This window comes from Bison bison, unplaced genomic scaffold (assembly GCF_000754665.1).
Source record: "Bison bison bison isolate TAMUID 2011002044 unplaced genomic scaffold, Bison_UMD1.0 scf7180017864160, whole genome shotgun sequence".
In the NCBI taxonomy this organism is placed as follows: domain Eukaryota; kingdom Metazoa; phylum Chordata; class Mammalia; order Artiodactyla; family Bovidae; genus Bison; species Bison bison.
Window position 1 is genome coordinate 7,559,972 of NW_011494732.1, and position 25,533 is coordinate 7,585,504.

General features: G+C 39.1%; 4 protein-coding genes across 9 annotated transcripts in view; 2 read left to right on the forward strand and 2 right to left on the reverse strand.

Annotated features, from left to right (window-relative positions):
- The window catches only part of GPN3 (GPN-loop GTPase 3), a 22,137-nt gene extending 20,766 nt beyond the window's left edge, over positions 1-1,371 (reverse strand). For 2 of the 3 annotated variants that reach the window (XM_010841364.1, XM_010841363.1), the window contains exon 1: positions 1,234-1,371. In XM_010841364.1, the coding sequence (XP_010839666.1) occupies positions 1,234-1,281 (48 nt within the window). In that variant the 5' untranslated portion in view covers positions 1,282-1,371. The remainder of the gene's footprint in view (positions 1-1,233) is intronic. The other variant, XM_010841365.1, reaches the window with a different exon arrangement.
- Positions 1,372-1,767: 396 nt separating this feature from the next.
- FAM216A (family with sequence similarity 216, member A) lies at positions 1,768-10,760 on the forward strand. Of its 2 annotated transcripts, none has more exons than XM_010841361.1 (7): positions 1,768-2,122; positions 3,533-3,573; positions 6,548-6,663; positions 7,493-7,622; positions 7,703-7,883; positions 8,760-8,842; positions 10,152-10,760. In XM_010841361.1, the coding sequence occupies exons 1-7, from the start codon at positions 2,031-2,033 to the stop codon at positions 10,268-10,270; spliced, it is 762 nt and encodes a 253-aa protein (XP_010839663.1). In that variant the 5' UTR covers positions 1,768-2,030; the 3' UTR covers positions 10,271-10,760. The 2 variants fall into 2 exon arrangements, with proteins under 2 accessions (XP_010839663.1, XP_010839664.1); XM_010841362.1 differs by having other exon boundaries at positions 3,533-3,567; positions 10,152-10,502.
- A 1,039-nt stretch (positions 10,761-11,799) lies between these two features.
- Positions 11,800-19,041, reverse strand: VPS29 (vacuolar protein sorting 29 homolog (S. cerevisiae)). 3 transcript variants are annotated; one of them, XM_010841368.1, is made up of 5 exons: positions 18,957-19,038; positions 16,939-16,950; positions 14,508-14,699; positions 12,545-12,780; positions 11,800-12,306 (listed from the first exon to the last, which is right to left on the reverse strand). In XM_010841368.1, exons 1-5 carry the CDS (start codon positions 18,957-18,959, stop codon positions 12,189-12,191), a joined length of 561 nt encoding a protein of 186 aa, XP_010839670.1. In that variant the 5' UTR covers positions 18,960-19,038; the 3' UTR covers positions 11,800-12,188. The 3 variants fall into 3 exon arrangements, with proteins under 3 accessions (XP_010839670.1, XP_010839672.1, XP_010839671.1); XM_010841370.1 differs by lacking the exon at positions 18,957-19,038 and adding an exon at positions 18,303-18,950; XM_010841369.1 differs by lacking the exon at positions 16,939-16,950 and having other exon boundaries at positions 18,957-19,041.
- A 91-nt stretch (positions 19,042-19,132) lies between these two features.
- The window catches only part of RAD9B (RAD9 homolog B (S. pombe)), a 29,449-nt gene continuing 23,048 nt past the window's right edge, over positions 19,133-25,533 (forward strand). Inside the window, exons 1-4 of the mRNA XM_010841366.1 lie at positions 19,133-19,283; positions 21,223-21,293; positions 23,145-23,294; positions 24,125-24,239. Coding sequence (XP_010839668.1) covers positions 19,247-19,283; positions 21,223-21,293; positions 23,145-23,294; positions 24,125-24,239 — 373 coding nt within the window. The 5' untranslated portion in view covers positions 19,133-19,246. The remainder of the gene's footprint in view (positions 19,284-21,222; positions 21,294-23,144; positions 23,295-24,124; positions 24,240-25,533) is intronic.

Genomic DNA, 25,533 nt, shown 5'->3' on the forward strand with positions numbered 1-25,533 from the left:
TTGAACTGTGGTGTTGGAGAAGACTCTTGAGAGTCCCTGGGACTGCAACAGGATCCAACCAGTCCATCCTAAAGGAGACCAGTCCTGGGTGTTCATTGGAGGGACTGATGTTGAAGCTGCTGCTGCTGTTGCTAAGTCGCTTCAGTCCTGTCCGACTCTGTGCGACCCCATAGACGGCAGCCCACCAGGCTCCCCCGTCCCTGGGATTCTCCAGCCAAGAACACTGGAGTGGGTTGCCATTTCCTTCTCCAATTCATGCAAGTGAAAAGTGAAAGTGAAGTCGCTCAGTCGTGTCCGACTTTTAGTGACCCCATGGACTGCAGCCCACCAGGCTCCTCCGTCCATGGGATTTTCCAGGCAAGAGTACTGGAGTGGGGTGCCATTGCCTTCTCCGGATGTTGCAGCTGAAACTCCAATAATTTGGCCACCTGATGAGGAGAGCTAACTCATTTGAAAAGACCCTGATGCTGGGAAAGATTGAGGGCCGGAGGAGAAAGGGACGACAGAGGATGAGATGGCTGGATGGCATCACCGACTCGATGGACATGGGTTTGGGCGGACTCCGGGAGTTGGTGATGGACAGGAAGGCCTGGCGTGCTGCGGTTCATGGGATCGCGAAGAGTCGGACATGACTGAGCAACTGAACTGAACTGAAGACACACTAGCACCAAACTGATGATTTCATCTCAATGCAAACTGAAAGAAAACTGAAAAGGGAGCAGCTTTCTTAATATACGATTCAATGTTCATTAATGTCAGGCCCATGTATTTCCTAAGTACACCGCAAGTCCACACCTCAAGTTCTGAGAAACAGTGATTAACGAGACCCCACCTTAAATTAACCTCCCGGGTTAAAGACACGGGCAGATTCTGGAGTTACACAAAACTGGATTCAAATTCCAGCCGTCACTTACTAGCTGTGCGATCTTGAGCAAAAACTTAAGTCTCATTTTCCTTACCGGCAAAGTAGGATAACAGGACTTAACTCACGGGGTTGTTGTGGAAATAAGTTTAAGCGCAGTATCTTGGGCTTAATTATGCAATAAAAACTAGCAACTATCACTAATTTCCTTTCAAAAGAACAACAAAAAGGACAGTGAAGCCCAGGCTGCAGAAGCGAGCTGCCCAGGTCTCAGGGTCCCCAATACAACCGCCAGCCCTTCCCTCAGGACCCGAACCTCCCTACCTCCCACAAACTCCGACATTTCCCTCCTTCGCCTGCCAAATCCTCACCTTCCCGCTGCCGGCGGGGCCCATAACCAGCTGAGCGTACCGAGGCATGGTAGCTCCCCCAGTTCCTGACGCCTCCAGTCGCACAGACTTAGAATCTGATCACCACGCTCCCTTCAGCCTTCGCGCTACGCCCACTAAGTTCCGGGAACACGAAGTAGAAACCAATCGCAACCCAACTTCCTTGGCATCTTCTGTTCTGCCACGCCTCCGACTACGGAGCGTCCTGAAGGCCAAATCCCAAGAGAAACGCGTTTTGCCAAAAGGCCCGGGATATTTTGCGCGTGCGCAGAAGTAGTTGGCGGAAATCAACCGTTGGGATTCTGGCAAGGTCTGGTTGCCTTGGTAATAACGGACAACCGACAACGCTCCTCATCCCTCAGCGAGGTGCTTCGGTCCCTGGTTTGTGTACTGCTGTTTGACTTATATGGTGACCCTCAAGATTTGCAAATTTGCAGAGGGTCTGGATACTGAGGTGAAAGGCACCTTTCGTTTTAGAGGGAAAGTATACTTCCTTTCTGCGACGCATCCCTTTTACAAAAAGACGCAAATGAACAAACGCGCAATCAACTAATGAACTCCCACCCCTCCCCCAACTTAATTCCAGGATCTTGGGTCTGCCCTCCCCGCTTCTCCGAAGCTATTCGGGCAGTGTCCGGACTTCATCGGAGGGGGCTAGAATCCGGCGTCTGCATCTTCACCCCCAATATCTCCCGGCCTGACGCACGCGTGCTGACAGGGGAGGGGAGAGGGGAAAGCGTCTCTCGCAGAGAGCTCGCGGTCAGGGCACCCGAGAGGAGATGCCCAACCAGGGTCCAGTGTCCGACTGGACGGAATGCAGTTCTTCCGCAGAGCCGCCTGCAGTGGCCAGGGCCGAGGGTGGCGGCGGCGGGTGAGGCTGCGGGGCCCTGAGGGTTTTGGGAGGATGGCCGTCAGCCCTTGGTCGTGATCCCGGGGTAGACGAGGGGGTGGGAGCTGGCTGCTCCTGTGGACTGGTCCCTAGTGTACTGAAGTGAGAGGAAGGGAGAACCTTTGTTGTGGCCGACTCAGTTTAGGGGACGGGCTTCTGAGGAAAGCTGAGGACAAGGGTTGGTGCAATGACTGACTAAACGCAGTGACTGCGACGGTCGTCTGGGTGCTTCTTGTGCCCCAGGGGGCGCTGCGAAATCTGCTTGAACGTTTGCCGTCTGGCCACTGTATTTCTACAAAAAGGGGTTGGCAGGCTGGGCGTGGGGGGTTAGGGAGGCACCAAGGGAATAGACGCTCAAAGGAGCGCTTCCAAGTCAACAAATCATTTCCCTGTGTGACATTAGTCATCTTTATGTCAAATTGAGATTCAAAATCTGTAATGAGACAAGTTTTAGAGGCACCTTGAATTTGGCATTTTCTTCACTCAATAGTTCCTTTTTCATAAACCCTTTTGAGCAGGTTTTTACTTTTTTTTTTTAACTGCTTAGTGGAAACTTTTGTATTTTAATTTTTAATTGAAGAACAATTACTTTACAATATTGTAATGGTTTCTGCCATTGGGTTTTTACTATTATTTCCTGGACGCTGAAGATAGTTGGTGAAATTGCTGTTGGAGGCAGTACCTCATCCCTTGCATCAGTTATTCCCTTAAAGTGAGAACTGCCGGATGTTCCTCTCAAGCCCATAGTCATGGCTCCTGCTGCACCCATGGCCATCTTTAAAAATATATTTATGTGTTTGGTGCATTGATGACTTCTAAAGATGGGATGGTGCTATGTTCCTCTTTTCTGCTCTTCAGAGTGTTTAGCAAAGTTCTGGATCCTAGTATATCAGAGCATCAATGAATTCTTGGACATTGAAAAAATTGTAGGAAGAGGAAAAGGGGAGTGTTTTGTCTTAATTTGAGAACCGAAAAAATGAACTGTACAAACATTCTAGACCAACTTAGTTCCAGTTCACCTTAAATTACATATAATAATTTTATTAAGAATAAAGGAAGAAAATACCATGGATAGCACAGAAGCCCAATTACTTCATTGAGCTCAGTGTAGGAATTAGATTCTGAGGCTGTAAAATTAAGGCCAAATCTGGCTTAAAGTAAATACTTTATATATAGTATGGTAAAAATCTCTGATAATTCACTTTGAAAAAGCCTGGAGTCATTAGGATATAACCAGAATTATAGGAGAAGGCTTTGCAAGACATTATATCTGATGGAAATGGAGAGTAAAAAGCATATGTAATACTGTCCGTATTTTTCATTTAAAATACTTTATTTAATGTTTATACAACTGTCAATTGTTACATATTATATACATCCTTTTTTTCTTAGGTCAGCTGGACATTCTTATTACCAGAATTCCAAAGGTACTGGTGAGTAGAGTATATAAAGCAGATAATACGCATCAATAATATGGCTAAGAGAAATAAATTTTGCTATAAATACTAACACAATGGAATTTTTAAAAGTCTTTATTAGCATCTTTGGTAAACTCAGTTTTTAAGATTTTCAGAGAACAATCCAGCAGGTTCTGTCTCCTGCTAAGATATCTCACATCAGGGACTTCCCTGGTGGTTCAGTGGCTAGGACTCTGTGCTCTCAGTTCAGGGGGCCCAAGTTTGATCTCTGGGCAAAGAACTAGATCACATATGCTGCAACTAAGACCCGGAGCACCCAAATAAAATACCGCACATCAAAAGAGTACTTCAAAATTGCAGTGAATCTGAAAAGAACTGTTTATAACTGATGTTGGTTGAAAGGACAGAACATAACCTGGGGTTTATATTAATATTAATACAAAGATTGAAGGAAAAAATTCTCAATTGTACAACTTCAAAGAACATAAAATATTTTTCAGTGCTGTTGTTTTCCTCTTACTTGACATTAAGGATATAGCTGCTGGAGGTAAGAGGTTAAGACAGGCCCCCAAAGACCTCTCACTAACTTTTTGTGGGTGAGCAATTTCAATTCAAATGATGTATAAAACTTGAATTCACTTTGCTTTTTATTGGAAAATTTATAGTCCTTACAGTTACCTAGGAAAAACACACATATTTGTGTGTGTATGCATATATCCACATAACTTTATTATATATACATGTGGTTGTTTTAAAATGGAATTGCTGAATCACATGGCAATTCTGTTTTATTTTTTGAGGAACTGCCATTACTGTTTCCTCAGCAGCTGCACCAGTTTGTATTCCCAGCAGCAACACACAGAGGTCCAGTTTCTCCACATCCTAGCTAACACTTGTTTTCATTTTTTGATGAGAAGGAAATGGCAACCCACTCCAGTATTCTTGCCTGAGAATCCCATGGATGGAGGAGCCTGGCAGGCTACAGTCCATGGGGTCAAAAAGAGTTGGACACCACTGAGCGACTTCACTTTCACTTTCTCTCACTTCCATACTTATGGATATGAAGTGATATCCCATTGTGATTTTGATTGCGTTTCCCTAATGATTAGTGATAGTGAACATCTGTTCATGTGTTCATTAACCACGGGTATATCTTCTTTGAAGACATCTAAAGTCTAAGTCCATAGCCCATTTTCAGCTGGGTTGTTTGTTGTGTTTAACTATTGTTTTTAAAGATTTCATTTTCTGTAAAGAAATGCTAAGCTTCTGAGGAATTAAATTTTAGTCCAGTTCTAATATGCACCTCAGAACTGTTAACAAGGACACACAAAATATATTCTTAGATAATTACTCCACACTTATGATATGAAAAGGCTTAAAAAATAAACTTTCAGTATGTTGAATTGGTGTTCATTTTATTATTACAGATTCCAAATTATGTTTTAAGGATCATAATAATGTAATTTCTGGATGATTTTATATTTGTTGGTAAATCAGCTAGTCCTTTAGTATGCAAATGTAGTTCTTAGTTATCTGCACTAACCATCCAATTTCCCAAAATCTTGAAGAAGTAATTAAATTTAAGGTTTAATATGTAAAATTACAGTGGCTTTGTTATCAATAATAACGGAAACAAAACTGTGCTTATTTAGTTTACCTCGTACAGATTTTTAACTTGGAATTTGTTCTGCCAGCTTTGTTTGTAATAGCCCCAAACTGGAAACAACCCAGATTTCCATCAAGAAGTGGATGGATAATCAAATTCTGGTATATACATGCAATGGAATAAAACCCAAGAATAAAAAGGCACTATCTATTGTTACACATTACATAAATAGATCTCAAAATAATTATGTTGAGCGAAAGAAGTCAGACAAAACCAGAATATATACTGTATATTTCCATTTATAACAAACTCAAGAAATTAAGCTATAGTGATAGAAAATGCATCAGTGGTTGCTTGGAGAGAGGAAGTGTATGGGGAGGATCGGAATGTAAAAAAGTTATTTTCTGATTAAACTTTGCCAGGCACTGTTTTTCCCCAAACTGCTAGTAATCCTGAGTTATCTTAACATATGTGAGGCTAAAAACTACTTTCCATTCTTCTGCAAAAACATCTCAACTTTTATTTTTATTAAAGGCAATTACTTTAATGTACTCACATCCATATTTGAAACAATGAAATAACTGAAATTATGTAAAAATAAGTTTTAATTAATTTCTACAAAGCTCTTCATTTTAACACTGCCTTATTAAAGGGACAAAATGTGTGTTATTCTATGTTGCATCTAATATAAAATTTTGAAACTACATCCTGAAGTCAAATGAATGATAAAATATTTTTGAAAATCTTTTAAAAGCACAAGTCCTGCATGTATATTCCTGTTTAGTGTGGTCTGACATACAATGAACTAAAGAAGTATACTGTCAACAGTTTGCATCTCAATTCAGTTCAGTCGCTCAGTCGTGTCCGACTCTGCGACCCCATGAATCGAAGCATGCCAGGCCTCCCTGTCCATCACCAACTCCCGGAGTTCACTCAGACTCACGTCCATCGAGTCAGTGATGCCATCCAGCCTTCTCATCCTCTGTTGTCCCCTTCTCCTCCTGCCCCCAATCCCTCCCAGCATCAGAGTCTTTTCCAATGAGTCAACTCTTCGCATGAGGTGGCCAAAGTACTGGAGTTTCAGCTTTAGCATCAGTCCTTTGCATCTCAGCTGAGTTCAAAATAATTTTGTCCAGATGTAATGATTATATATAGTAAATATTTATAAATGTCTTTGATTTTTTGTGTGCTCTAAAACCACATGGCAAAAAATAAATAAATAAATAAAACCACATGGCAATCATAAAGTCTCTTCAAATTTAACAGTTTGACTAAAACTAGTACTCCAGAATAATCACTGACACATGTAAACAGATAGATCTTAGTAATTGTTAAACCCAATCTTTGCTCATAAGAGTCACATTATAATGTCCTTGCCTACAGACAGAATCAAAGATGGACACAAAGTGAACTCGCCTAGAGCCAAGCTGCAAGAGTTGTGGAAAATGCCTCAAACAGTTCACACCCCTAAGTCAATGACAGAGCCTTCCTTTCTAAAGGTATGCTAACTAAGTACCAATATTTTATTTAAATGCTAATAGTCTTTGTATTCAGAGTTGAACTTTTTATTGAATCTAGTTCAGAGAGTAAAGCACTGTAGAACACAAGTATACCCAGCACACTGTCTTAGTGAAGTCGCTCAGTCGTGTCCGACTCTGCAACCCATGGACCGTAACCTACCAGGCTCTTCTGTCCATGGGATTTTCCAGGCAAGAGTACTGGAGTGGGTTGCTATTTCCTTCTCCAGGGGATCTTCCCAACCCAGCGATGGAACCCGGGTCTCCCGCATTGCAGGCAGACGCTTTACTGTCTGAGCCACCAGGGAGGAGTCCATAAATATCTGCTGGGTAAACTCAAGAATCAATGCAAGAATTTTATCATTATAGATTCCCTTTCATAGGAATATTTTCATGCTTTGTGATACTTTGGCTTTAATGTACATCTTCACTCTGGAAGCTTAGTGCCCCAAGCACAAAGATGTCTGAGGAAAGTTCCACTCTAGAGATAGAAACCCAACCTCGTAAAGATTTTGCTCAAGGACTCTAAAATTAAAAGCAAGCAAGAAAATGGCAACAAGTATTTCATGACTGTTGATCTGTATTACCTATTAAAGATCATAGCTGCCAGAACTAATCTCTCTATAGCAATGTAAATTAGGGTTATTAAAGAGGTGTGCAAATTGGTAATTTTTGAGCCAGATTAATATAGTTGAATTTGCATAAGTAAAATGTACAGATGGTACGACACTCCTGAACATTTCATCCTTTCAGATATGGAATATTGCCAACCTCTGTTCTACAATGCAGCTATACATCTTTTGTCTTTTAGCATCCAGACCTCACCTTAGTCGAGAAGCGCTACCTGTGTAGCGTTGCTAAGATCTATAATGCAAACTATCTGAGGACTTTAATGAAGAGGCACTACATGCATGTGATCCAGCGCAGCTCCCAAAAACCAGGCAGGTGTACCTCCAGGTAGTTTCTCAATAGTTCTCACAAGAAACAAGAGAGCATTCTAACACAGGTGATTTGTGTACAGGTGTCCTCACTCATCACAGGGGCCACCTCAGTTCTCGTTACTCACAGAAGCAGCATTACCCCTGTACTACATGGCGACACCAGCTGGAGAGAGAGCACTTGGGGCCTCCTAACACTGCAGCTGCATCTGCACCTGAGATGATACAACATTCGCTTTGGCGACCAGTGAGAAACAAAGAAGGGTCTGTTTCCTTTTGTTTCAGAGACAAAATGTACCCCCAACTTTACTTGAAGGGTAGCTAAATGATGTTATATCTCATGCTCCTTGTAAGTTCGCTTTAAGTTCAGAATAGGTTGGACAAAGGCACAAAAAAGTGCTATCTTATGGCCTCTTTATTGAGCTAACTGGGATATGCTAATTTTATATATATATATATATATGTAATTTTATTTATTTATTTTTGGCTGCACTGGGTCTTTGTTGCTTTGCATGGACTTTTCTCCAGCTGCAGCGAGCGGGGGCTACTCTTTGATGAAGTGCACTGGCTTCTCACTGAGGTGGTTTCTCTTGTTGAGCACAGACCCTTGGTGCACAGGCTTCAGCAGATGCAGCAGGCCGGCTCCCGTAGTTGTGGCTCAGGGGCTGAAGAGGGTGGGCTCAGTAGTTGTGGCTTGTGGAATCTTCCTGGACCAGGGATCGGATCCACGTCCCCTGCATTGGCAGGCAGATTCTTAGCCACTCTGCCACAAGTCCTGCTACTGCTTTTAGAATTTTGTGGAATTGTAAAAATTTCTATCAGCTAGAGCCCTTTTAAATGATTCCCACTTAAATTCAAAATAATACAAACTCTTCCAAAAGGAGTAGTATACGGTGGCTTCTGCACAGGGGAATACTATAAACCAAAAAGGAAAACAGAGATTAAGATGCCTGATTATTCAACCTATGCTACAACTGATAGCTTTGCATCTCAGGGTTAATAAGTCATGTGAGAATTCAGGGGCTAAGAGAGTCTCTTTGGTGATGCCGGCAGCTTAATAAAAATTTGTATGGTCTTCCACATATACTAGACAACTGTGCACTTTGCTAGTTCCAATTAAGATGCTTCTCTTTCTTACAGTTTAAAAACTGGATATGCATCTAAAACAAGATGTAAATCACTGAAGATTTTTAGAAAACCAGGCAGACCGTTCATGCAATCAGGTAAATGTGGAATTTTTAATATATGTTTTTAAAAATGTTATGCTTTGAAAATATTAAACCCAATATAGCTCCATTTCTATTAGAAAAGACATTAAAAATTTTGAAGTGTGATTTGCTTACATTGCTCCAAACAAAACATGAAATCGATTTCTGTTTCCACATAAAAGAACATGTCAGGGAAGTTAACATTCAGTGTATTTCTAAGTAAAGATATTATAGTGAAGGCCAGAGACTTAACAATGAAATTTGTCAGAACTCAGAGCCATAAACATGACCTTTTCATGCCACAGCAGTTCTTTTATGAGATAGTGTAATTTTCTGACAGATAGCATTGAAAACTTTTGGCTACTTGTGCAGCATGAGATCTTAGTTCCCTGACCAGGGATCAAATCTGTGCCCCCTGCAGTGGAAGCAGTCTTAACCACTGAACCACCAGGGAAATACCCTAATAGCAAATTTTGTATGAGTCAAATAGTTAACAAAGGGCTATATCACCTATTCCATTTTGTTAAATATTCAACAAACCAGAGGAAGCAAACCAATTATTATTAGCAAAATTTTGCAGAGCTACTCAGATAAATCATTTAGGAAGGACTGGCTTAAAGGATCCTTCTACCCCAAGTATGACAAAATGAAAAAGGCAAAAGAGGAAGGAAGACTGAATGCTCAGAAGTATTTCTCAGAATTGATAAAGTGGAAACGATTAAGTGGAAAGGATTAAGTGGAAGTTAAACAGTTACCTAGTTACTACCACAGTAGGAGGGAAGTGGGTAGGAAGTAGGGAAGTTAGGCCTTCTGAACCCCTATCCCACTGCTGTGTGACAGCACTGCCCAGCTCTGCTGTAAATAACATAACTATGCCTACCCAAGAAATGAGGGAAAGGGCAGGGTAGAACCTAAGTATGGTTCCAAAAAGAACACCTGAAGGAAACCACGGACAGAGGAAAAGTCCCTGTGGTGCCAAGAGAAAAGAAACAAGAAGAAACTTAAGGAATGGAGAATACTAAAACTATAACTTCCCCCAGTGAAAAGATTTTTGCAAAGCAATGGGAAAACAGGACTTAGTAGCAAAGAATTTGCTATAATATAACCTGATTTGAATACAGTATTAGGCAACTTACTTTTAAAAAGTGAGATATTTAGGGGGAGGGTGAAGTCATGAAATTTTGAAAATTACAGGAAGTTTATGGCAAACGCTTATTAGTAAGGTAGGTCATTTTGAAGCTTGTTCTTAAATACAAATCTCAATTTTCAGGATGAAATACTTTATTTCCAAAACAGACATTATAGATTCTTATTTTCCCTTCAGTTTCTGCAAATGATTCTGAATCATACATGAATGAAGAAAAAAAGGAAGAAGATTTACTAAATAAGTGTATGCAATCAATGTCAATTGAAGAACAGGGAGAACATCTGATGTTAACTTGACAACCTGAGTATTGATGATGTGCCAAAGGTGGGGGAAGGGATTGTGAATTGTGTCCTCTCTCTACATTTAGGACAGACAGTATTGTTATTCAAGTAATTTTAGTTTGTTCAGAAACTTTTACCACAATATAAAAAGTATGATGTACTTTCATGCACTACTGATATTTATGTAATAAAATTTATGTGTAATACATGCTTGTATTCCTAGATACAATTAAAATTTACTGTCACCTAAAATCTGAATTTTCTTTAAAGCTGACAAATGCATTGTATAATTCTGTTTACAAGTCCTAAAATAGCAACATTAGAATATCCTAGAAGTATTTCCTTCAGGCTGAGGAAAACTCTGAATATGCTGATATAGAACAGCCTTTGATAGAGATAATACCCTGCCTTGTAGAGAAGGTGCTCAATAAGTATTAACTTCTTGAACTTAGAAATATCAATCCTTGGAAGAAAAGTTATGACCAACCTAGATAGCATATTGAAAAGCAGAAACATTTCTTTGCCAACAAAAATCTGTCTAGTCAAGGCTGTGGTTTTTCCAGTAGTCATGTATGGATGTGAGAGTTGGACTGTGAAGAAAGCTGAGCGCCAAAGAATTGATGCTTTTGAACTGTGGTGTTGGAGAAGACTCTTGAGAGTCCCTTGGACTGCAAGGAGATCCAACCAGTCCATCCTAAAGGAGATAGGTCCTGGGTGTTTCACTCTATAGTGTTCTTGCCTTCTAAACATCAGTGTTTAAAAAAAATTTTTTTTTTTAATTTTTTGAGGTATAGTTGATATACAATATTATGTAAGTTTTAGGTATACAACATAGTGATGCACAATTTTTAAAGGTTATACTCCATTTATAGTTATAAAATATTGGCTATATTCCCTATGTTATACAATATATCCTTGTAGCTTATTTATTTATATTTTAAGTTTGTACCTCTTGATCCCCTTATTCCTATCTTGCCTCTCCCCCTGTAACCACTAGTTTGTTCTCTATATCCATGTTTCCTTTTTGTTATATTCACTAGTTTAGTTTTTAGACTCCACAACAAGTGATATCTACAGTAATCTGTCTTTCCCTGACTTTATTTAGCATAATACCCTCCAAGTCTATCCATGTTGCTGCAAATGGCAAAATTTCACTTTTTAATGGCGAGTAATATTCACCACATCGTCATCCATTCATCTGTTGATGAATCCTTAGGTTCTTTCCATATCTTAGCAATTGTAAATAATACTGCTATGAACACTGGGGTGCATGTATCTTCCTGAATTAAACATTAATGTTTGCAAAATTTTGTTTAAACTTAAAAGAACAGGGCATTTAACACAGTCTGAAAAATCACTGGATTTACTATGTCAAATACTATTTAGAAAATAAAACCTGAGTCCAACATTATGATCTAGAACAGTTGTTAAGGCATGAGCTCTGAAAAGTCATCTACCTTATCACTGTAACACTTGTCTGCAGTTTCATTTGGCCTCTTATTTTCATGATTTTTAAAAATTAAAACACAGTTTAACCAACAAAGTATAAATGAAAGGTAACTGTTTATTACTGGAGAAGAGAAAAATGTATACAAGAAAGTCTAGGTTCTTCCTCTTCATGCACTACTTTGGTAATAAAGTTCCAAATATCAACTATGAAGATATTTACAAGGATAAATTTTTCTTAACGTGTGACCATTTACTGTGTGGTAAACATTTTTTCATAGAAATCATACACTTAAACTAAATATAATCTTACAGTTTACAAGAAGCTCCAACACTGTATTAACAGAAGATGATATATTTTACTGCAAAATATTATAAAAGTGATACAATTTTGTGGCTCTTAAATGTTTAATTACTTGAGTTGAACAGGGGAATGGAAAAAAAAAAAAAAAAGCCCAGCAGAAAAATCAACAGGACAGGCCTGGCTTTAAGATTTTTTGTATTCAATTCGTTCTACTTTCACATCATCTCCAATTAGCTGATACACATACGTGACAACTGTAGAAGCCTGGATATCCATCAACACAAATGAAGGAATAATGTTTCTGGAAGAAAATATAAATAATGTCATTGTTTTGTATTAAAAAGCCATAGCATTATAAATTTCAACTTAGGATGACAATTGGGATTCAAGGAGAAATCTGGTTGTTAGACATATTAAAGATAATCACCAATAGAATACTGCCACAGAGGCTGTAATTTAAATAATCACATTTATCTTTTACGAAATGTCACATGTTCAATTATTAACTTTATAAAACCCCAAAATTGCATACTACTCACGTTTCCAAGGCATTATATGCTCCAGTGGCAGAACCTGGATTAATGTAGAATTTATTTTCATGCTCAAATGCTTCAAATTTATGTGTATGTCCTGAAATAAGAATGTCCACATCAAACTGCCTCTGCAATAGGGCTAGGCTGGCCATATCTCCCCATGGAATAACTTGATGTCCATGGATCAAACCAATTTTGAACTGCCCAACAGTCACAACTTTCTGCTCTGGATAATTCAGATTCTAAAATACGAAATAGACATAAAAAATATTTTAGAGATACTGATGTTTATAAATAACTTTTAAATATTAAATCTCATATGGGTGTTTTGAAACAGTGCTCCACAACCAACAAATCTGTTCAATATCTGATTTCTTCGCAATCTAAGGCTGTAACTGCTCAAAACATAACTTCCTTCAGGAGAACTGGAATTTATCACACAATCTCTTTATTGAGTTTATTTTTATAGACTATGAGTTCTTTACAGAGTAATTCCCCCAAATTTGTGTTTCCTCTAAGAATCCAAGGAATATGACCTGTAAGCTAGGATGTGTTGAAATTACATCCCAGGCTTTAATAGTTAATGGCTTAGAATAGTAATGATAGTTAACACTTACGTAGCACTTAGTATGAACCAGGCACTCTTCTAAGAGGTTATAAATGTCAACCTATGTAATACTTACAAACAACCCTGAGAGGTAGGTTTCATTTTGACCTCCACTTTATGGATGAGGAAAATAAGGCACAGAGAGGTTAACATAGCTTGCCTAAGGTCACAGTTGATTAACTGTTTAAGCCAAGATCTAAACCCTGGAAATATGGCTCCAGGGTTGGTGAATTTATTATCAAATTAGAAGCAAAAAAAAATTTAATTCTTGCTGCTGAAACTAGCATATCACAAACAGAACTCCTAATATATTTTTAATAATCCAAACCTATACTCTGTTGACAAGATGTCTGCCCTTTCCTATTTCATCACCCTCAACTCTCATCCTACCTTCATGCCAACTCTAGTTTATTCAAACTTAATTGCAAAAACAGGAGCACCAGTGAAGTTAAATAATTTATGAAAAATCTTCTATTTCCAGAAATACAAAATAAAAATTTCACACTAGAGTCAAGTTTACTAAGCTTGATCATACAGTGTTAACACTGGCAGGGGTCTTAAAAATCATCTATTCCAATCTTATTTACATAGTAGGGAACTAAGAGGATATAGCTTGCCTAAAATCTCAGTATTAATTAATAGGCAAAGTTGGAACTTTAGAACTCCTTATTTTTTCTCTAAGGCAAGATTTATGGAGATATAACTTCCATACAGGAAAATTACTCTTTCTGGTATACAACTCAAGGAGTTTTGACAAATACATATAGTGGTGCTGCCACAATCAAGATACAAAACAGTCTACCCGCTCCTCACAACTCCTTCATGCCTCTTTATAGTTAACCCTTGAGACTGGGAACCATGGTAGGATTTTTAGCAGAGAAGTGATGTGATCTTACTTCACCTATAAAAGGTCACTCTGGCTGCTACTTGGAGAACAAACTATGGAGGAAGCAATCAAACTACGGAGGTAGAATCAGGAAGTTGGACACAGTAAAGTGATATGGTGGCCTAGAATGGGTAGCGGAGGTGGTGGCAGTTAAATTCCTAACAAAACCTTTGCATTCTAAATGATAACACTACAAAAAATAGTAACAAAACCGTTATCAATTCAGTTAGAACAAGTATGTAATGTTTAATAAGCAGTCTAAAATCAGCCATTTTCAAACTCTGCATACTTTTTCACTGGAACACTAGGGAAAAAAAAAAGACCTTAACAGTTGAGCAACTCTGGTCTAAAAAATAAAGCTTATGCATATATAAGAATCAAGAAAAGGAAATATTTCATGAATATATAGTCAACTCAACAGAAAAAAAAAAAAAAGAAAAAGGAAGTATTTGGGAAGGCAAAGTGAAGTACATCACCTCATCGAAGTCTCCTCTCACAATATGGACATCGCCAGCCAGAGTCTTGAGATAGTCATAACTCTCTTTGGTGCAAAGGTTTCCAGTGCAGAGAATGTGCTGAATCTTCCCTGGCACCAGCAGCTTTTTGAACTTAGCTGGCAAACTGTTGCACCGATGTGGGATGTGCAGGTCTCCTAATACCAACACCAACTTTAAAGTGTCAAGGTGAGAAAAGGTGTAATGTTAAACATGATTTCAAAATAAGATATTCTCCTCCCATAACTCCTCTTTTAAATTAATCAGAGACTTCAGAACCCCAAAGAGCAGAACTTATTCACACAGTTCCTATCATGAACATTTTAACAATACATGTGATTCTAAATCAATCTTAGTTTATTTTGGTCATAAATAGGTGTGCACACAATACAAGTAACCATTCTACTTACTGAGAATAAAACCAAGCTTTCTAAAGTAATTCATTTAGAGACCTATAAAATTAAACTCCATAAAAAAACTGAAAAATGAAAAATACACTACTGAGCCCTATGGAATCTGATATGGTAATTCATATTTCTGCAGTTTTAAATGTAAAACATATTGATTCCAGGGACATTAATAAAAAGAATGGTTAAAATTATGATAGAGAAAAAAGTTAATTCTATAATTTACTATGTTGACAACTATTTGGAGGAAGAGTAGCCAAAATTTACAGTATTTGTTACTTAAAATATTAACTATACATTACAGAAAAATAAAAACAGCCTATGCCTCAAAGAGTTTCAGTAGGACAAACGTGCTTTTGAATTGTAATCTTTGCTATCCTCTCTTTCTTTCATTGTTAGAAATCCTGTCATATTTTTGTCTGGATTAAACTGCCTATATATCCTCAGTTTAGTTCCCAAACTTAAAATGACAAATCACAATTTTCATGTACATTAGAGCATTAAAAAAAGAAAGGAAGATCAACCAAATAAATGATAATTCAGCAGGAGGTGGTTTAGAGTTGGAACACAATCTCAGATGATAAAAACAAATTCTGCACATAAATACAAAAGAATTTAAAAAACCTCAATTCTGTGAATTTTTAATTTTAAAATTTCAAGATTCGACATGTATACATCATTTAACAGAATATTGTCAAAAAGGTCATATAAAAATAGTTATCTGCCCTCCAAAGGGAGGGCAACAGAATCAATTTCTCCACGTGGATTAGTATAAGCACCTTCAGATGAGATCAGGGTGGTATGGCCATAGACAGTATAGGCACCTTCTTTCTACAACAGGATGTCTTCCCACACAGACGTCCCATCCATAAATGTAGAAGCCCTTTGACTGGTTTCAAAGAAGGTATGACTATTCCTTGATGTTACCAAAGAAAATATTAACTGTCTTAAACACGATAAACAGAAAAGTTTGGCCACCACAGACTTTGTAAATTAAAATTAATCGAAAGGTGTAAAGTTAAAATTATTACCACAATAAGCTTGATTCATCTTGCAACAAGTATCAAAATGATCACAAACAAAAGGAAATGTCAACAGAACATACAGTAACCAAAGTAACACAAGGTAACAAAACCTGTGCACTTTAAAAGAAATTATTAAATAAGCTTCTTTACAAAGAGTAGTTTCAGCTGGTATTTGCTCAATGACTTATATTGTTTCAATCCAGATCTCAGTGGACAAAACATCTATAGAACTAAAAACCACCACATAGCTTCCACCCTCAGTGGTAATCAATACAAAAGTACCTGCAGATAGAACAATCTTCATCTTTAGAGGGGGATCCCTTCAGATATGGATTGAAGTGCATAGTTAATGTGGGAAGCTGGCATTTAAGAAAAAGGTAAAAAAACAAATTTCTATATTAAAAGGAAAAAAAAGAACCTCAAACTCATAAATTAAGGGTATATGACTGTAACAGGTTGAAAATGTTTGGGACTAATCATGAATGAGCTGTTCAACCTGAGTGTGGCTGAACGAACATTCATAAAATGTGATACTTTATAATGATCAATAACCTGAATCATATAATGTACTGTAGATTATGCCCAAGTGTACCTACACTATTAGCAGTTTAAAGATGTAACAATGAAAGGCCACAAAGAAATTATCTCAGATTAATAAGGATCCTTACTAGGACTCTGGTTTCCTGCAGCTAATGAAGTTATATGGGGAAAAGTATCACATAACAAATGTCATACTTTGAGCAGCGTCTTTGCCCAAATTCCACACTTTGACAGTGCAGGTTAGACATAGATTACATAGAGTCTTTTAAGATGGCAAAAGATTCTGGAAATGGCAGTCTTGTTAAATTCAAATAAAGAACCAATCTAATCAAAGCACAGAAAATTTGGTTACTTGCTATTTGATAGACTGTAAAAGGGTGAAATCCCAGTAATCAGCCACCCCACCACCACTGTTAGTAGGAGCTAAGAGAAGAAACTTACTCTGTGCCCAGCCTTAGTGGAATGAAGAAGTTGATTGCAGACAGGGGAATGAAAAAAAAAAGGGTGAAACATGACCAATGTTAAAAGAAAGCAACGAAAAGAAACAAACCAAAAAAGAACAAAAAACTCATCAAATGAATAAGCAAACAATTGTTAATGATTTCTGAGTGTTATGAAAGAAAATGTTAAAAATCAGCTTTGCTCAAAACAATACCAAAAGAACCATTTGCTGTACTATTAAATACCACACACACACACATTTACAATCTTTTCTAATTTTCTTAATCTCACTCTCCACTTTGACGCCTATCCCTTTTGTTTTGTTGTTCTGTTTAGAATTTTACAAAACAATTTGGAAAATTCACCAACGATAAGCTTAAATGAAAGCTAACATTTTCTGGATTCTTTAGGCTTAATTATTCTTTAAATACATTGATTTTAATTCTCATGTTTAAAATTCTAGTAGTTGGAAAATTATGCTGCAGCTAGGTCATTATTTTGTACAGAAGATCTAACACAGCACTATGAATACATCATCAAGTCACCAGATACTGGATGATAGAAGCAAACACCCTCCTCCAGCTAAAACTGGACTTTTCCCCACACCTAAATTTGTCACCCACAGACTCTGGATACTGCTGAGTATTAAACATTTTTAGTCTCTTTACCAAATAAAATGCTTTTAATTGTAAAAGAATCCATCAATGCTCTAAACCTTGCCCAGTTCTATTTCACATGAAAAGTGATACTTCAGTACAACTACCCTGAAAATCTACCTAAAAAAACCTCAGAAACATGAATACTTAAATCATGTCAGGAAATTTCATCTTCTCCCTGCGATAAGATGTCTCAAAATTAATGCTAACTGGACTACTCTAATCTGGAGTCTGTTTAGAAGCAAAAATCGTGAGATTAGTCTCTAACATATACAAAGAACTAAAGAACCACAGACCACGAATGTCACGTTTATAAGGCACCTTAAAGGTTGCTTGTTATAGAATCATGATTTATCTTAAAAATGCACTGGATGTTCATCACAGAGAGGAGTCCCTTTTTATCAACAAAAACCAAGATCATCAGAGCTCCTTTTCAAACCGTTCTTAACTTTTCAGAAAATCAAGGGCACTTTGAAAATCTGATTACAGCTATTAGGCCTCTCCAGCAGCAGCTCCCAAGTTTTCACGTAGGAAGGTCTTAGGGGTACCGACTTATTGGGGGTATGGGGGTGATGGGCCGGTCCGGGGCAATCCGATGGACAATGAGGTAAAGCTTCCCAAACTCCTCTTGACCGCCAATAATGGCCCTTTAACTAGAAGAACATACGTACTCACAAAATCAGTTCGAAAACCACTAAGGAATTCTACTCTAAAGGGTCGCAGTCTCCTGAAGAAGCAAGTAGTTCCAGCAATTCTAAAAGCCAAATCCAGTCCTTTGAGGGTACACCGCCACATTTCAATGGCAGCTCACGTTATTTCAAGGGAGAAAGGAGACTTATTATCCCCTTTCCCCAGACAGCAAATTAAAATGGGTAGAGAATTCTACTCGCTTCTTCCCGTTTTGCATCCGAGAAGCCAGTTTTCGCCACATGGGGGTGGTAACCAGTGGGTTACCAAGCAGCGGGAGGTACTTTTTGCGGGAAAAGAGCTAGGAAACGTCTGGAAACGGAGGGGATCCCGTGGCTCCTTTCTCGGGGATTCTCAAGGCACAGGCCCAAAGCCTCCTTCCCCGGCTCGGGCGTGCGGGTCTCGTGACAGAAGCAGCAGCTGAGAGTGGCCCTTTCCGCCTTCGGACGTCCTCTGGCCCCTGGGGTTGGGATGCAAGGCCCGGGCTGGCCGCACCCAGAGGTGGCCGCTCTCTTTCCTCCTTTGCCTTTCCCCAGGCACCAGCCCAGGCCGCAGTCGCGCCCGTCACGGCCTCCGGGATCACCCAAGCCCTCGCCCAGTGACTCCCAGCGGCTCCCAACAACGCAGAACCTCAGCCGAGAGGCAGGCCTCGGTGGTCGCAACTGCGGTACTCACCATCCTGTCACTGGGCTCCGCTCAGTCACCACAATCGCCGCCGCCTTCTCTTCCTCACACTTCTCGGCGACCCGCCCACCTCGTTCAACACCAATGAAAAGAGAGGTCGGCAAGAGACTGTTCTACGGAGGCCCGCGCGGGCCCTTCTCCGCCGTAAAGCGAAGTTGTTTTTTGGCAAATGGGGTGGGGGCAAAATCGCGAAGTTTCGAAGCGCGGGCAACATCCGGGCAACATCTGGGGCCCTAGCTCTGAGGCGTGCCATGTGACGTTACTTTTTAGGAATTGCAGCCATGCTGAAATGCGTGATGAGCGGCAGTCAGGTGAAAGGTGCAGAGGCCTTTCTTGCCTTCCTGTGTAAAAAAGGGAAAGCTTAGGGTTTGTGGGCGTGGGGACGTTTCCACCGTCGTCTCATTTCTTGACCTTTGCCTTTATGCCTAAGGGACAGAAGGCCTGGCCATAGCCAGCATCCACTCACCCAGGGTCCTTTTAACTTCTGAGGTGCAAATGAAGGCTCATCTGCTTTTATTTATGCGTATTATTTATATTCATAGATGTCCATTAAATGAAGTTGCACCACCGGGACAGGTAGTGGAAGGGTAGGCCTTAAACTCCGGGTGAGAAAGACTGTGTGGGAAATTGGGAAAAATAACGCTTGGACAGTTAAAAGTATTTTAAAGCGATGAGAAAAGCATAAACCTCGTTTTTATTCCAAATTCTACCATTTTTAAAAGTATGACCTGGGACAAGCCATTGAATCCCTTCAGGGCTCAGTTTCCTCATCTGTGAAATGAGAATAATAACAGCATCTTCATTATAGTATTTGTTGTAGGAATGAAATGCGGGTAAAGAGCTCAGTAACAAATGGTAATGTAAAAGAACTAATCCTTATTATAAATGGTACTTTAAACATGTAAGTTACTCCAGAAAGTCTCTGTTTCGAAAAGTAATGGTTTTCTACAGATCATAATCTGAAAATGATCGTTGAAAGGCATCTTGTGTCGCAGCTGGCTCCCGCAGTGTTGAGGGCATCTATGGACCAGTATTAATGAACAGGAAAGGAAAGAAAAAGATCCCCATTGTTGCATGTTTTCAGAGTTCTAGAAAGTTCTTTTTTGCAGTGTGTACCTTAGTTCTCAGTAAGTGATAATTTGTATGATTGTTTAATTTTGTTTTTTCTCCAGAACCTAAGCACTGTGAGGGTGGGAACTGTAAACCTGCCTTGTTCATTGCTATACCCCCATTGCCTTGGCGTATACTCTTGGAACCTGCTAGGGGCTCAGTGAATATTAACTGAATGAACAAAAGGTCTTCATTAGCTAGCTCCAGGAAAAAGTGGTGAATGTGAAGTGTTAAAAAAGGGCCACTTTCTTTTTTTTCCCTAGTCATCCTATGTTCTCAGCCTGAGGCCGGCACCTCCAGCTCTGATTCTTTTCTTCCCCCCTCTCTTTATTAGCATGCCATGTGGCTTGTGGGATCTTAGTGCAGAGTCCTAACCACTGGACCAATCATAGTATGATGCTCCCAACTCTGATTTTTAAGCATAATATGACTTTACATTCTAGAATTATTTTTCCTTTTTTTCTACTTTTCCATGGATTGATATAGCCATCCTTTTTTATTGAAGCATAGTATCCCATATCTGTTTGCTATATATATATTTTTTACTTATTCGTAATTTTTAAGAACACTAACAGTGTCATACCAAATCAGACTAGTATTTCATCCAGGTCTAGCTATTCTTTATGACAGGGCATCTAACTGTGTTTTCTGGCAAGATCTGGCACGATCCATGCTCAAGCATCAGAGATATATCTTGAATGCCTCTAATTTCTCTCTTATAACTTGTTTTGACTTTGCCACCTGTGAAGTTATTAAAACCCTTTGAACCATTTTCTGTATGCTCTGTTTTCACACTTTTTTTTTTTGCAGTAAGGGGTATACATTTAAACCAAGTTTAAAAATGCTTTAGTATGGAAATTAGCTTACCACAGTAGTTCCATGCAACATTTTTAACATCTAGAAAGAAAGGATTTTGTTGCATTTTATTATTTCACACACCCAATCTGTGAATTTATTGAGCACTTATTATGTGTCTGGAATTTTGCCAAGGCCATTATACTGTATTTCTTAAAGCAGTTTGTAGCATTAGTCTATAAAACACTGTTCTTTGTGAATTTATCTCAAGTCCTGTGAATGCTGAAGTAGTTCTATGGTTTATTTTTATTGCTTGAAAGAATGTAAACAGCATCTTTCTTTTTCTCCATAGTATTTGGGAAAGCAATCCAAGCTCTCTCGCGAGTTAGTGATGAGCTGTGGCTAGACCCCTCTGAAAAAGGTGTAAGTAAGAAATTTAGTTCATAGACCATCAAGTAAGGACAAAAGATGATGTTTAAAGATCCCAGTCCAGATTGAATGTTAACTAGGAAATCCAGAAATTGTAATTATCCCTTTCACTGTTGATCTGTATTTTACATATCTGAATACATTTAGAGCATGGTAAACTTAAAAAAATCATACAAAATTGATTTAAGCCAGAATCACAAACTGGTGGTCAAGAGGCTAGATATGATTTGCAGAAATGTTTTGTGGGGCCGGCACTGTTTTTTTAAAAATTGAAATATAACATAGGGAGTGCGATTTGGTGCTCTCTGATGACCTAGAGGAGTGAGATGGGGGAGTGGGAGGGAGGCCAAGAAGGAAGGGAATATGTATACTTACAGCTGATTCACATTGTTATACAGCAGAAACTAATATGATATTGTAATGCAGTTATCCTCCAATTTTAAAAAATTGAAATAATTTTCTAACAGTAGTTGAGAGAATCCACATAAAAATCTGAATTTCTTGCTTCTCTTGAAAACTCAGAAGATCTGCTAGTTTGGGGCCTGCGTTCCCAAGTGGAAGTATTAATGGTTGACTGACTAACAATTTCTTACCTTAGACAAAGTTAAGACTGCCATTTTGTTGCAGTCTTTTTACTACCTTTCGTATTATTGCCTTTGATCACTTTGTACTTTGAAGTTAAGGTACCTGTGAGCATTTACATTTTTGCAATTAAAAATATGTTCTTGTTACCAAAACAAACAAAAAATACAAATTCAACATGCAGGATTTTAGACCTAAAACCTATAGGTGTAGTATAGATATGGACACATATGCGTATACATATGCAAATTACAAACACATTCTAAAGGGGCTTCTCTGGCGGCTCAGTGGTAAACAAATCCACCTGCCAGTGCAGGAAACACCAGTTTGATCCCTGACCCAGGAAGATCCCAAATGCGGTGGAGCAGCTAAGCCCCTGTGCTGTAACTATTGAGCCTGTGCACTGAGGCCCGGAGGCCACAACTGCTGAGTCCACATGCTACAACTGCTGAAGCCCATGTTCCCTACAGCCCATGCTCCGCAACAAGAGAAGCCACCACATTAAGAAGTCCACGCACTGCAACTAGAGAGTAGCCCCCACTTGACCCAGCTCGAGAGTAGCCCCCGCTTGCCGCAACTAGAGAAAAGCCCATGCAGCAGTGAAGACCCAGCACAGCCAAAAAAATAAATAATTTTTTAAAAAACACTGTATAATGCAGTTCATATTATATCAATATTATAATTCATATGTATCAGTCAGTTCAGTTCAGTCGCTCAGTCGTGTCCAGCTCTTTGCGACCCCATGAATCGCAGCACACCAGGCCTCCCTGTCCATCACCGACTCCCAGAGTTCACTCAGACTCATGTCCATCGAGTCAGTGATGCCATCCAGCCATCTCATCCTCTGTCATCCCCTTCTCCTCCTGCCCCCAATCCCTCCCAGAGTCTTTTCCAATGAGTCAACTCTTCGCATGAGGTGGCCAAAGTACTGGAGTTTCACCTTTAGCATCATTCCCTCCAAAGAAATCCCAGGGCTGATCTCCTTCAGAATGGACTGGTTGGATCTCCTTGCAGTGTAAGGGACTCTCAAGAGTCTTCTCCAACACCACAGTTCAAAAGCATCAATTCTTCAGCGCTCAGCCTTCTTCACAGTCCCAACTCTCACATTCATACGTATAATGTGGTCCATATACTGCAGTTAACATCCCATAGTTTACTTGAATGCATTTCAATGATATGCTAAACATATTAGAATTTTTTTTTAATTAACCATTAAAGAAAGCTGATTTCTTTTCCTATATGGCTGTTATTTTATTTTTCTAGCTTGCTTTAAGATCTGTGAATTCTTGTCGGTCAGCATATGGATGTGTCCTCTTCTCTCCTGTGTTTTTTCAACATTATCAATGGTCAGCCTCAGTGAAAATGAATGATACTGACATAATATTGAATTTAAATTGCAGATTGGGAATGAAGGTAAGTGTAAGAGGGCCTGATTTCCTCTGGTGTTGTAGAAATGCTCAATATATAGGGTATAACACCTATCCTGTTCTTAATACTTGGTTTAAATTACGTGCAAGACAGGTCTGTTCATTTAAGAATATGAGGAAACCAGAATTGAAAGAGACACGTGTACCCCAATGTTCATCGCAGCACTGTTTATAATAGCCAGGACATGGAAGCAACCTACATGTCCATCAGCAGATGAATGGATAAGACAGCTATGGTTCATATACACAATGGAGTATTACTCAGCCATTAAAAAGAATACATTTGAATCAGTTCTAATGAGGTGGATGAAACTGGAGCCTATTATACAGAGTGAAGTAAGCCAGAAAGAAAAACACCAATACAGTATACTAACGCATATATATGGAATTTAGAAAGATGGTAACAATAACCCTGTATACGAGACAGCAAAAGAGACACTGATGTATAGAACAGTCTTTTGGACTCTGTGGGAGAGGGAGAGGGTGTGATGATTTGGGAGAATGGCATTGAAATACGTATAATATCATATATGAAACGAGTCGCCAGTCCAGGTTCGATGCACGATACTGGATGCTTGGGGCTGGTACACTGGGATGACCCAGAGGGATAGTATGGGGAGGGAGGAGGGTTCAGGATGGGGAACACATGTATACATGTGGCGGATTCATTTCGATACTTGGCAAAACCAATACAATATTGTAAAGTTTAAAAATAAAATTAAAAAAAAAGAATATAAATACTCTTGTTAGATTTTTAAAAAGTAATTAAGCAACCATGTTAAGTATATGCTGTTCTCTAATGTGTTTGCATTACAGTCAATTCTGCCCATCTTTAGATGTCTGAATTCCCTAGAGAAAAATGTGGAGAAGTGCAAAATATTTACCAGATCTGATAAGTGCAAAGTAGTTATTCAATTCTTCTGCAGACATGGTAGGTATAGTTTAATCTAGTTTAAAGTATGTGCATTTTTTGTTAATATTGTTCACGTTTAGAATATTCAGACTGCAATATTGCTTAGAATTTGTGTAGTCTATGGTAGGGAGGTTGTAAATATTCTTGTACTTTTCTTTGTAGAAGTATTGTGAGATGACTGGTATTAATTCTTTCTTTTTTTGGCTTATCAGTGGCACAGGCTATGCCTATGTACAGACCAGTTGGGCTTTTTTTTTTTTTTGCCATATAGGATCTTATTTCCCCAACCAAGGATCAAACCCATGCCCCCTGCATTGGGAGCATGGAGTCTTAACCACTGGATTACCAGTGAAGTCCCCAGACCAATTTTTTAAATGTTCATCTGAACTCTAACAATTGATTATTCTGAAATTAACTAACTGCTGGATGATATTCTGTAAGTGTGCCTTGGTAACAGTGTTCCTTGCCAAGAACAGAAAAAGAATAATGCCTACTTGTATTAGAAGTGCTATGAGTCCAGTCCCTCAATTATAGGAGCCAAGACCTTCATTCATTCTCTCTGATACATCAAGTTGTAAAAGAGATTTCCTACCTCCCAGCCTTGCAAGATAGATACTCAAATGTTGTAGTCATATAGGATTTTCAGTTCAGTTCAGTTCAGTTCAGTCCCTCAGTCGTGTCCAACTCTTTGCAACCCCATGAATCGCAGCACTCCAGGCCTCCCTGTCCATCACCAACTCCCAGAGTTCACCCAAACTCGCGTGCACTGAGTCGGTGATGCCATCCAGCCATCTCATCCTCTGTCGTCCCCTTCTCCTCCTGCCCCCAATCCCTCCCAACATCAGGGTCTTTTCCAATGAGTCAACTCTTCACATGAGGTCCAAAGTATTGGAGTTTCAGCCTCAGCATCAGTCCTTCCAGTGAACACCCAGGACTGATCTCCTTTAGGATGGACTGGTTGGATCTCCTTGCAGTCCAAGAGACTCTCAAGAGTCTTCTCCAACATCACAGTTCAAAAGCATCAATTCTTCAGCTTTCTTTACAGTCCAACTCTCACATCCATACATGACCACTGGAAAAACCATAGCCTTGACTAGACGGACCTTTGTTGGCAAAGTAATATCTCTGCTTTTTAATATGGTATCTAGGTTGGTCATAACTTTCCTTCTAAGGAGTAAGCGTCTTTTAATTTCATGGCTGCAATCACCATCTACAGTGATTTTGGAGCCCCCCAAAATAAAGTCTGACACTGTTTCCCCATCTATTTCCCATGAAGTGATGGGACCAGATTCCATGATCTTAGTTTTCTGAA

Excerpts from the sequence above, each read along its gene's own strand:
- FAM216A (XM_010841361.1), top strand. The coding sequence starts at position 2,031 with ATGCCCAACCAGGGTCCAGTGTCCGACTGGACGGAATGCAGTTCTTCC. Across the intron at positions 6,664-7,492 it reads CAGAGCCTTCCTTTCTAAAG|CATCCAGACCTCACCTTAGT; the intron begins GTATGCTAACTA and ends TTTGTCTTTTAG. Across the intron at positions 8,843-10,151 it reads CAGACCGTTCATGCAATCAG|TTTCTGCAAATGATTCTGAA; the intron begins GTAAATGTGGAA and ends TTTTCCCTTCAG.
- VPS29 (XM_010841370.1), bottom strand. The coding sequence starts at position 18,389 with ATGTGGCGGTGTACCCTCAAAGGACTGGATTTGGCTTTTAGAATTGCT. Across the intron at positions 12,781-14,507 it reads TGAGAGGAGACTTCGATGAG|AATCTGAATTATCCAGAGCA; the intron begins GTGATGTACTTC and ends TTCGTATTTTAG. Across the intron at positions 12,307-12,544 it reads GCATATAATGCCTTGGAAAC|AAACATTATTCCTTCATTTG; the intron begins GTGAGTAGTATG and ends ATTTTCTTCCAG.